This window comes from Hippocampus comes, unplaced genomic scaffold (assembly GCF_001891065.2).
Source record: "Hippocampus comes isolate QL1 unplaced genomic scaffold, H_comes_QL1_v1.1 scaffold164, whole genome shotgun sequence".
In the NCBI taxonomy this organism is placed as follows: domain Eukaryota; kingdom Metazoa; phylum Chordata; class Actinopteri; order Syngnathiformes; family Syngnathidae; genus Hippocampus; species Hippocampus comes.
In genome coordinates this window covers 140,823-152,613 of record NW_017805005.1, presented here as the reverse complement: position 1 = coordinate 152,613, position 11,791 = coordinate 140,823, and the positions used below count along the sequence as shown (strand labels likewise).

The window sequence follows — 11,791 nt, the reverse complement described above, 5'->3', positions numbered from 1 at the left end:
TTTTTTTTTTTTTCGAACACTTAAAACACCATCAATTTGCGCATTGGTACTGTACGTTCCTCCTTCTAAAGAGAGTCACAGTGATTACCCGTTCCCACGGTTACATCGACGACAGCGCTGCGCTTGACGTCACTTTTTTTTTTTTTTTTTTTTTTTTTTAATGCTTTGCCGTGCGTGTTGAATTTTCAGAAGCACGTTTGAGGAAGTTCGAAATAGCTCTCAACTGCGAAGCCTTTTACGATACTTACTGGTGACTCATTTCAGACTTGCGACGGAGAATTAGAATTACTGAGAGGAACATCCAGGCAAGTAGGGCTTTAATGGAGGACTGTTTATTGGAAAGTAGAGCGTTTTTTTTTTTCTTTGCTCTTTTTTTTTTCGTAAGGAAGACGTAGGCTGTATTCAGAATCACTTCCGGTCCACAATACAGGGGCCCGTGTGGTACGTTGCCATTTTGTCCGACTCACATCTGGTTCTCATTGCAAGTGAATAGCGCCTGATTTATTGCGCCACTGCAGACCAAGCAACATCTGTTGCCAATGCAGTGACGTAACGAACGCTGTGATTTCCAAGAATTTTTTTTTTTTTTTTAATTCATTTGACTGATGCTTGAACTACATAGTCCACTGTATACAAATAAATCCTTTTGGGGAATGATTCGGAACACAGACGTACAGGACACCATCATCATCATCATCATCATCATGACAGAAAGACATAAAAATAACAAAATTATTGTTCCCCACCCCCGGCCCACCAAGATTTTGTTGCGAACCAAAACAGCACCGCCCTTATTGCCTTTGACATTTGGCGATAAATAATCCACGAATCTTCCCGCTCAAAATGTCGGGCCTTGAATGAGGCGTGGAAGTTTGCCTTTTGTGTGAGGGAGGAAGAAAATTCCAACGTGACCTTGCTGAAATGACAGTTGGCCACCTATTTTTTTTTTTTTTACTCCAGAAAATGCCGCTTGCAAAGCCTTTTATCCAACCTTGTTTCCAAACTTTATTATTTCTGTTCAGAACTCATCTCAGGAGGGTAGAGCCATTTTTTTCCCCACATGTGCCTTTCAGACAAAACTTTTTTTTTTGGCTGTGGGGTTATTACGTCTGGTCGTAGGTCATCCCCTTTTTCAAGAAAGATATTGTTGATTGCCCGCTGCTTGTCATCATGAAGAGTTTATTTATCGCACCATCGCTTACTTCTCTTTACCCGCCGTGCCACAAGAGCGGCGCTTTGCAAGGGAACATTTCATCTTTGAGAATAACGGGTTTGAGTGTGCTTTGTTACCTTTTAATCGTGAATCACAACAGTTACACAGAATACACAAGAAATGATTCCAGGTTGTCTGGTCAAGAACAAAAAAACGGAAAAGTATATCTCGTGGTATCGGTGTTAGGTATCGGTGTTAGGTATCCGAAGTGGTATCTGTATCGTTCGTATCAGAGGAGGGAGTGTTTTTTTAACAACCTTACTTCTTTTGTTGTTGGCTTCCCACGTCCGACGCAATCAGTCAGTAAAAAGCAACATTTGGTTGAGCTTAATTGACGAGATAATGCCTTTTTCTTTGCTGGTTAGACTGGCCGGAGACTGATCGCGCAGCTCCGCCCCTGAGGGACAAGTGAATGAATCCAGGTTGTCGGAAGCTGGAAAATTTGCGTGTCAACTTCAACGCCACCATGGTCAATTGATCGCTTCTACACAGCGCAGTGTGCCGAGAAAAAGCCAGCTTTGGATGGACAACGTAGTATTTGAGACTTAACTCATTCACTCCCAAAGACTTTTCAGACTTGGTCCAGAATTGGCTGGTACTGAATGAGTTAATGCCCACTTCGTGCCGTCTCGTTAATCGAGTAACCCACATCAGGCTGTGGAAGCAACACTTAGCTATCCATGTGGGTCTTCGGAGGGACCTGCCTGAGAGGGACGAGCGAATAAATCCTGGCTCTTAGAAGCGGGTTTCTGAGCTGCCTCGCTTCATCGACCCGCCACTCAAGTCGTCATGCTCGAAGCTCAGATTGTTGTGCGACCGAGATATCATGAGCAACTTCTCTCTCTTGCTGTAGTCCCGGCTGACAACGGAGGCCGGCGGCGGAAGCGCCACCGCCCTTGTCTCCGCACCGCCGCACTGTTGCTCATCCCCTCGGTCCTCGAGCCGAGTGTAGCCCTTAACGCCGCGGCTACTGTTGCTACGGTCCAAGCGAGGCCAGCTGGGGTGTTTGCGTTGTTCCTGGTGCACGCTGAGCATGCTGGGTTGGCGTTCCAGGTCCAGAGATTTGGAGTGACTGCTGAGCATGTGCAGAGAGGAGTTGGAGCCAAAATCGGGCCGCGCCGCAACGGGAGAAAGCCAACAGCCTGAGGTAGACGACGGCGCCAAGGAGGAAGAGGACCCGGACGAGGAGGAGGAGGCGGAATTACTCCGGTGCAAGCGCGGCGCTTTGGAGGCCTTGGCGACACACGCCACCGGAACCGCTAGGGACACCGTGGCGCCCGACGTTTGCGAGCTCTCGTCATCCCTCCCGCGTCCCCCTCTCTCCTCCTCCGTGATGGCCTCCATCTCCGGCTCGTCGATGACGCAGTTGTTGAGTTTGATGACGGGCAACGTGAACGCCGAGATGGAAGACGACACGATGGAGCGCGCGCGGTGGCCTAACCTCTCGCCGTCGGCACCCTCGGGCGACATCCGGTCCTTGTAGAGCGGCGCCAACAGACCCGCGAAGCTGCACTCCAACCTGGCCTGCTCCCACCGCCTGCGAGCCTCCTCGTCCCCGAGCAGCGCCTCCTCCTCAGGGAACGTCCCGCCGGCCCAAGAGGAGAAGGCGGCGAGGGGGTTGGTGTCGTCGCCGTGGCCTCGGAGGTCATCTCTTGCATAGTTGTGCTGGGCGTGATGCTTCTGCTCCTTTTGGCGGAGGCGGTGGATGTCGATGACAGTGGAGTACATGTCTCGCATGTGGATGATCTACAACATACCAGAAGTAGTCTTCAACCTTTCATTTTTCGACACCGTCCACCATTCAAATAATGAACCAAAATGTTCATTTTTTTAAAATTTTATTTGGAAAGCTGTTTGGGTATTTATTTAATATCTTTGATAGGTGCTAGTACGCGCTTTGTCCTCACCGCTAAGGCAATTCAGCGCACTCGTAGAATGTTTTTTACACTATTCGAGTAATTTTTGGCCCACTACCACACAAGTAAATACGACATACTATAAAATAACAAAAACTGTACTCTAAAATAGTTTAGGTAATTTTAATACAGTTGTTGTAAATATTTTTGTTCACTTTTTTAAATGAAATAGCTAACTAGCTATGTTTTTTTTTTTTTTTAATTCATTTGACTGATGCTTGAACTACATAGTCCACTGTATACAAATAAATCCTTTTGGGGAATGATTCGGAACACAGACGTACAGGACACCATCATCATCATCATCATCATCATGACAGAAAGACATAAAAATAACAAAATTATTGTTCCCCACCCCCGGCCCACCAAGATTTTGTTGCGAACCAAAACAGCACCGCCCTTATTGCCTTTGACATTTGGCGATAAATAATCCACGAATCTTCCCGCTCAAAATGTCGGGCCTTGAATGAGGCGTGGAAGTTTGCCTTTTGTGTGAGGGAGGAAGAAAATTCCAACGTGACCTTGCTGCTATGGCTAAGGTTATTTGCACAGACCCCCCCCACCCCCCCCCCCCACACACACACACTTAAAATAGCCAATTAGCTAGCGTCATTAATTTTTTAGCTTTTTTTGTGGACAAAAAAAGACAACAGAATGGCTTTTTTTCATGAAATAATATTTTTTTTTTTGCGTTCCTCATGCTTGTTGATGAAATAGCCAATTAGCTAGCAAACCTCAACTATTTGTTGTACTTTTTTTTTCATGTTCGTGGACAAAAATAGCCAACTTAATGGCTCACTTCATACATTTTCCACAATGATTCTTTTCACTTTTGTTCACGAAATATCCAGCTGACTTGCTAATTTAAGATTTTTGTAGCACACATTTTTTTTTGGCCAATAAACATAATACAGTAATACCTTTGTTTCCCTGTCTCTGTTCTCATGAAGAATGGCATTGGCGCAGATGAAAATGAAAATCCCGATACCCATGGTGAAAGGCCCAAACATCTTCATCCTCTCAGAGTGCCGATGCTGTTCCAGGAACCGTGTCAGAGCGCCCCTTGTGGGCCGACCTGCATGCGGGGAAACAGGTCTGTTTCAAACAAATCTGACTTTGTAAACTCAAATATTATTTTCATATTACCTTCTACGTTTTGACTTCGACTGGAGTTCTTCAGGGCACTCTCCTCCACCGCCGCCTTGGATCCTCCACCAACAGGCAGGCTTTGGCCTGAGGCTTGCGGCCAGTAGCCCAACGTGGCCATGGCGATCCCGACAACTAGGATGAGCAGGCCCAGGAGGAGGAAAAACCCCGAGGCTGAGTAGAGGCGCAACCGTCCGCGCACCACCACCACGTCAGTGCGCCGCTTTCGTTTTCTATGGGAATAATATAAAAGTAGATTGAAGTCCTTAAAATCGAAAAGCAGATGCTCGCTCGCACGGCTTTCCAAATAAGATGCAAAAGTGTGCTTGTTTTAAGTTGTTGTGTAAGTTTATCGTAAACCTGACGCATAAAAGGGAAAAAAAAGTGATAAGCATTTAAATTCTAAGTCCGCTATCTCAGTGCTAACATATAACGTGAAATGCCAAAGCTGGATAATCGAATCTTATGGACTTTAATTGCAAAATTGTCACAAAAATCTCACCTTTGAACCCCTTCTTGGGCAGCATTGGCCAGACCAGTAGATGTAGCCGGTGCAGGCCGCTGCTGAGAATAGGCCGAATCCTGGCGCTTTAGCTTGGCCAAGCCTGTTAGCACGCCCGCGGCCGCAGTCATACTTTAACCTACATGGACAACAAAAAGCAAAAGCAAAGATTTGGTAAGATTACCACATAAAACATTTGTGTTGCAAAGGGGAGTCATCCAGCCAGCATGTTTTTATTAGCTAGTGAGAAAAACGTAATGGACAACTAGCTACTAGCTATGAGTGTATTTTTGTATTTTATTTTAGTTTTTTTGTAGAATTTTGTTCTTGGTGTTTTAACAAACTAACCAACTAATTCAAAGAATTGTTTCACTTTTGAATGAATTAGCTTGAATTAGCACTTGGTTAATGAAAGTGCCAAATAACCAGAAAACTTAATACGCTTCTTGGATTCTTTATTTATTTATATATTTATATGTTAATGAAACAGCCAAACGGCTAGCTAGTTTAATACTATACCTTTGTTGTTGTTGTTGTTGTTGTTGTTTTTTTAACTCACAATTAGCTTGTAAATGTAATGGGTTTATGAGGATTTCTTTTTTCCACTTTTTCTAACAAAATGGCTAGCTAGTTGAATTAGTCAATATGTTCTTTTGCACGTTTTCACTTAGCGAAATAGCCAATAAGCTAGCTAACTTTACATTTTTCACGCAGACTTTTTTTCACTCTTGTAAACCCATCAGCCAACTAGCCAATGAGCTAAACACTTTTGTTGCACTTATTTCATTATTATTATTATTTTTAAACTTTTTCTAGTGAAATCAGCAACTAATGAAATAAGCACAGATTTTTTTTTGTGCTGCTTTTTTACTAAATTAACTAGCTGATGTTTCCACGTCTATCACACAGAAGCACACGAGTTGCCTGAGGTGAAGAGCTGGTTTCGGTGCTCCCTATAAATGATTTGTCAATAGAGTTGGGGCGGATGGGGCTTTTTCAAAGACTCTCCCCTCCGCTTGAGGTGGATACCCGGGACCACCGCCCCGTTAGCCTCGGCCTCTGCATGTCCCTGTGTTGCAGGTACACGTACAGTATCAAACTGAAGACCCGATACCAGGGCTGTTCATGAGAATTATTGTCCCATTTCAACAAGCAGAGCAAGATCAACGCTGTTGATGTTTACATATCGAGAGCGGTCTCAATGCAACATTCCCATGAGTCATCACCAGCTGGCCTCATGTCCATGAATAGCCACGCCGAGCTTAAAACACACAGCGCGTCTATTTTAAGGAGCCTTCATTTGGGTTTAAATGCGTGTTTAATCTGGGATGGCATAAACATTAGCATTGTGCCTTTGAAGCACAAAGGAGATTACAGTGACTGGGTAGCCATTTTGGCTCACGTGCAAGGTTTCACTTTACGAGAAGGTTTTTTTTTTTTCCTAATGATATTCTCTCTGTGAGCTATTTTTAGTCCGTCTCCTTAATGTAATGTAAACCATTAGATTTCAGATTGGAAGAATGAGTCGGCTTCATGTCAAAACTCATTTTCATTGCGGGCTAAATGGTCGTTACAGTTTCCACTCAGAGTGCCGTTATGACTGTCAAAAATCATATAAAATGCGGAGTCAACTTATAATGTTATGACAAACTGTATACACATTTCACCTCTGTTGCTCATGTATTTTCAACAACAAATTCAGGTGGCATGGAAAAAAAGCAGCAAGCGATATTTTAGTCTACACTATTTTCCAATTTAGAAGAAGGGTGGTGGTGAAAATAATGCCAGGTCTGTCTCTTTTTTCCCTGTTAAGTGCACGGACTCATGGTCAACAACGAGGCACTCTAAGACAGCCATGCCAACCCGTAGCCTCATTCCAGATGCTTGGCTGTCAAGTCGGCTTTTTTTTTTTCAATATAAACCCTCCCCCTTCATCCGTGTCACTCTTCCTGTTGTCACCGCTCGGGAAGCACACGAGCGCTTTTTAATCGCAGATGGTGAATCACACGAGGAGCGACGAGAGCGGCCTCTTTTCACTGGCGTCTCTCTTACGATGCCGTGTTCTGCTCTCCAAGTGCGCGTCAAACAGAAAGCTTTCAAGAGCAAGCAAGTGGGAGGGGGCGGGGAGGGGGGGAGGGAGAGATTTCCTTTCTTCAGTGAGAAGCGTGGCAGAGGAGAATGTTCAAGATGGGAGAGTACAGTTAATCTTGCTTGCAGGACGTTTGTTCGTTCGTATGACAATTATCCCGGAGAGCGATTGAGACGACCTGAGCGAGCGCCACAGTTTGTGTCAAGTGGAAGCTCGTAGCGCAAGAAAAGCATCACAAACGTGTGATAGAAAGATTAGTTTTCACCGTGCTTGCCATTTTGTGACCAACTATAAAAGGGTCAATGGTAATTCATCTTTTGGAATTTTATCGTCGAACGGCAATTTGGGAGCCAGACAAACGTGTCAGTGTGACTGTTGGTGTGTGTGGATGTAGAGAGATAGAGGGGCGTGACAGTACATATTTATATTTATCTGCAGCGAGTATTTGTGGGGGATCTGAAATATTCATAGCGTTTTCATCAAGCACGTAAGTAGCGTGACGTCATAGCGGCGAGACATTGCATAATAAGCTATTTTGTACAGTGAGCCCTCAATGAATAATGACCGTGTAATGATAGCCTTAAGTGCTTTCCTCTGCAAATGACTTCACTCTGTTTAGCAAAACATTATTTCACATCCTTTGGACATGTTGACTGACGTCACGGGGCACTTCGGAACGTTACGTGCCGCGACTGCTGCTGCTAGGTGACTCGTTTCCGTGGCAACTGCCAGCTGTGAATACAGGTATGCCATTAGCACGAAGAGACTGTGTGAAGGATGAGGGGATGAGGCATCTTTATTTTCTCACCGGCAACAATGAGGATTGTTTGCTAAGTTATTGGAATGGATTAAACATTTCATTTCAAAAAACACATTGGGGGAAAATAAATGTTGAATATGTTATATTGGATAGATTTTGTAAATGAAAAATAACAACTTGCTAATAAGCTAACTAATTAGTTTGTTCCACTAATTTCCACACCCCTCTTGTCTACAAAATGGCCGCCTAGCTATCTTAACATAATACATTTTTCATTTTTTTCCCCCCACAAAATATATAATTAGCTTGCTGACTGAATATTTTTTTTGCTCTTGACTTTTTTTGTCAGCTTTGTTCATGGATCGCCAACTTGTTGGCCAGCGAATTCATTTTTGCATCGATTTTTGTTTTCCACGTGTTAAGCTAGCTACCTACCTAACTGTACATTTTTCACTTAAGTCAACAAAATATACAATCAACTTTCTAAATGTCATCAAATAGCCCAACTTGCTAGCTAGCTAATTAATTTTCTTGCTTTGAGTTTTTCCACTTGTTGACAAAATGACGAGCTAGCTAGCAGTACCTTGCTAAATGGACATTTTTCGGATGGATTTTTGTCATCTTGTAAATAAAATAGCCAACTTTCGAGCAAATCTTTTCCATTTTGACTGTCGACCTGTTTACATTGCAGCCCTTCTCAATCATGTGTCCCCAAAAGCGACAATGAGCATCGGCGCGAAGGCTCCCGAGGCAAAAGATTTGGGAGACACCGAGTTCTTCCTCTACATCTTCCACTTCCCGTCTCCCACTCTGAGGTGAGTCACCTTCTTCTTACAGCTCTCGTCTCTGAATCATCTTTTTTTTCCTTTTAATTAATTAATGCCCCCTGTTGATAATGCATGCACACGTCTGACATCTTTACATTTTGACTCAGTGTCTTTTTCCATCGGGTGAATCATCACATGCACAATCAAGCCAAGCCAGTGTGTGTTTTTTTTTTTTTTTTTTTGTGTTAGTTTGTGTGTGCATTGCTTCCAGCAGAGATTACTCACTCTGTCTTCAGTCACCCACACACATCTTGACACACACACACACACATGCACACAAGATTGAGTGACGGTCACAATTTGTTCTGTGATTCCTGAAATTTTGGGCATTTTTTAAATGATTTTTACCATTGGAAATAATGGAAAGTGAGTTAGCTAATCTTGAATCCATTGTTTATTAACCATAAAGAAAGAGCAATATTTTCATTAATATTTTCACAATTCGATAATAAAAGTATAAAAAGAAAGTTAAGAAAAATACAGGGGAAAAAGCTTCTGGGTTGGCATTGTTGTAGAAAGCTAAATCCAAGAAGATGCTCATTGTGTTGTTTTTTTTTTTTTAACTGTATGACTGGAATGTTTTGGTTGAATGACTAATTGAATGATTTGGGGGCCATTTTTGAACTGCCAGTTCTGTGGTTGTCATATGCATCTGTAGTGGCATCACACAAAAAAAAACAAAAACTTTCTGACTTAACCCTGTAAAAGGGCACTGAGTTGAAATCTCATAAGATTTGCTGACATTTGAGAAATATTTAGCAGTTTTGGTGCTCTTCCGTTTCATGTTTTTGGGATATCGTCACACTTTTTTTTTTTTTGGCTGCGACTGTACTTGTTCGAAATACCCCAAGTCCACATTCTACTGCTTTTTACTATAGAATGAAAATATCCAGATTTTTTTTTTTTTTTTTTTTTTTTTTGCAACTTTTTGTTTTGGTATCTTATATTGTCTCGGAACACGATATTCTGCGGTTCTTGAATGATCAGGCAGAATGCGCTTCAACAGCTGCCAATACAGGGAACTCTGCTTTGCAAACAGCAGGCAGTGAGCGAGTCAAGCCTGTTACCGTGCAGATTCAAACATAGCCTGTCCTCTTTTCACAGGCAGTTTGTGAGGGCAAAAACGTGACCCCGGGTTGACGTCATTTTGTTTATTGTTTCTAAGTTTTGTGCGTTGGACCTTGGAGGCTCCGCTATATTTGGAACAGGTTTGGTTGAGTTCTTCAACACATGTTCAACGAAGACCTGTCAATCAAAACCGAGCACGATTTTTTGGACACTTTACCTCCGGTGGGCCTAATAAAGTGGCTCCTTTCCAAACGGGATGAGTAAATATTGCCGACAAGTGTTGAGAAATAATTAATAGGCTTTTAGTCTTTCATCCAATATTGAAGAAAAGCGTATTAAATATGTATGCTTACGAGGAGATGAACTGTGCACTGTACGCTTGCCCGTTGTTTCATCGCAGCGTAAATAAAGCTGAAGCGGGCGGACAAAACTATTGTGCTCAAGGGCCGCAATTGATTTTTAGACAGGACATAAGGGCCACGTGCGCGACGTAAAAATTGTGTTTTTAAAAAGCTCAAACGTGTCTGTAAAATGTGAAAATAAAATATTTTGAAAAAATATATTTTTGTACAGTTTATATGCAAAACTTTCATCTCTTCCAGCCTCTAAAAAAACTAATACTATAATGTTCTACTTTCTAAAAATATAAAGTAATAATGTAATTAAATGGAATGCAAAGAATGAAACAACTTTTGCCACATCTGTTGCTCGACTTCAATGGGCATCGTGCTGCTCCTTCTGTTGTGCCTCCCTCTGCCACCTGGGGGCAGTAGATGGCCTCAAAACCAAATTTGCAGATAAGAACAACACCTGCATGGCAGTGGAAGTCGTGTAAGTTGTTTTGCAGAGGATCAAGAATGCGTCTGTGAGTGTTGTTGCTTATCTGTCTACATGTGTTGCTCCATTGTTTGTGTTCAAACATCTGTTGCTTGTGTTTAAATATCTGTTTATAACACCACGGCACCGATGCCATCCGTGAGGCCATCTATGGCATTTGTGTGTTAAGATAGCGAAAAGCAAGGTTGTGTTTATTTTAAATGGACAAATGACACTTTTGTTTTGCGTTTAGTTTGACAGTTGCTATCTTGGTTTTTGTAGCGAGTTGAGTTCACTGCCAAGTCAAGTCAAAGCAAAATAATCTCTACTATGAATAAATCAGGGGATAAGTTAACAAGACAAATGAATGAAAAATGTTTTCATAATTTTGGGGAAAAGAAACTGCTTAATTAATCCGACAAATAACGAAGTCTTGGTGATGCACCACTTGGTGTTAGGTGACGCTTTTTTTAGTACCTTACCTTTTAGTAAGACGGACAGTCTCCCATTAAAAAATCCATCCTGCCCTGTGAACGCTGCACCACGCTTGAGTCAGCATGCAGGCGAAGTCAAGTCTGACTTTTGTTTCTTTTCTTCCCTCTCCCAACGCTGCACTTTTTTTTTTTTTACATTTTGCACGCGCTCCCCTAACAAAAGACTCTTCTCTTGCTTTTCTTCTCCTTTTCTTTCCGCGTACCAACTCCCTAAAGTCACGCGGGGTGTCCCCTACACAAAATCCACGCCAGGTCCGCACCGAGAACCTTTAAAAGCCGCAAAAGTCACGTCCGCCTTCGCCAGTGCGCTGCGTAAAAAAAACTCGACGTCCACCCGCTCCAAAATGTCCACGCCGAACCGGTCAGACGATGCGTCACGAATTGAAAAAAAAAAAACAAAACACGTTTTTTTGGGGGCGAAGTGGGGGGGTGGGGGGGGTGAAATCCAGTCTTCTGAGGCGACTCGTCTTCCACGTCCTCCTCGTTCGTCTTCCTGTCACGTTGCGTACTAGGCAGAAGGAGAGAGCTGCTTCGTACGCAACGGAGCGAACAAGAATAGGTGGATCCCCGAAATAGCAGGCACTGAACAAGGTCTTGTCTATCAAATAATATTTATTACAAACGAAAAAACACCGTCAAAAGGAAAACACAAAACGCTGGTCAAAACGAGAACCAGGAATTAATGTAACGTGAGGAAAAGAAAGCGCTTGCAAAAAACGGCAAGGAAAAGATAAGACAATTTACTTCGAATAACTACGCGTTAAAGAGGATCCCACTGGGATGGCGAAATGGTCGCGAATAGCAATAGAGTGCGAGATACGAAATACGAGCATGGGCAATAGCAGTGGCACGGCAAGCAATACTCCGGCAATGAGTTGACAGCCGGAGCGCCTACATATAGCAGGTGTAATCACAAACAAATGCACAACAGGTGTGCAGGTGGCAGAGTGAGTGCCTGCC

At 43.0% G+C, this 11,791-nt stretch overlaps 2 protein-coding genes across 3 annotated transcripts in view; one reads left to right on the top strand and one right to left on the bottom strand.

Annotated features, from left to right (window-relative positions):
- Positions 1-1,825: 1,825 nt before the first annotated feature.
- On the bottom strand, positions 1,826-11,322 carry tmem200a (transmembrane protein 200A). The gene is made up of 5 exons (XM_019859476.1): positions 10,820-11,322; positions 4,778-4,916; positions 4,276-4,508; positions 4,050-4,204; positions 1,826-2,959 (listed from the first exon to the last, which is right to left on the bottom strand). Exons 2-5 carry the CDS (start codon positions 4,906-4,908, stop codon positions 1,949-1,951), a joined length of 1,530 nt encoding a protein of 509 aa, XP_019715035.1. The 5' UTR covers positions 4,909-4,916; positions 10,820-11,322; the 3' UTR covers positions 1,826-1,948.
- The window catches only part of tmem244 (transmembrane protein 244), a 16,249-nt gene continuing 8,867 nt past the window's right edge, over positions 4,410-11,791 (top strand). Inside the window, exons 1-2 of one of the 2 annotated variants that reach the window (XM_019859495.1) lie at positions 4,410-4,486; positions 8,318-8,441. The gene's annotated coding sequence lies outside the window, so the exon portion shown is untranslated. Of the gene's footprint in view, positions 4,487-5,101; positions 7,611-8,317; positions 8,442-11,791 lie in introns of those variants that run through there. The other variant, XM_019859503.1, reaches the window with a different exon arrangement.

Coding starts and splice junctions, on each gene's coding strand:
- tmem200a (XM_019859476.1), bottom strand. CDS start 4,908: ATGACTGCGGCCGCGGGCGTGCTAACAGGCTTGGCCAAGCTAAAGCGC. Junction 4,509..4,777: donor GCCCAAGAAGGGGTTCAAAG/GTGAGATTTTTG, acceptor TTATTCCCATAG/AAAACGAAAGCGGCGCACTG. Junction 2,960..4,049: donor ACAGAGACAGGGAAACAAAG/GTATTACTGTAT, acceptor GGTATGTTGTAG/ATCATCCACATGCGAGACAT.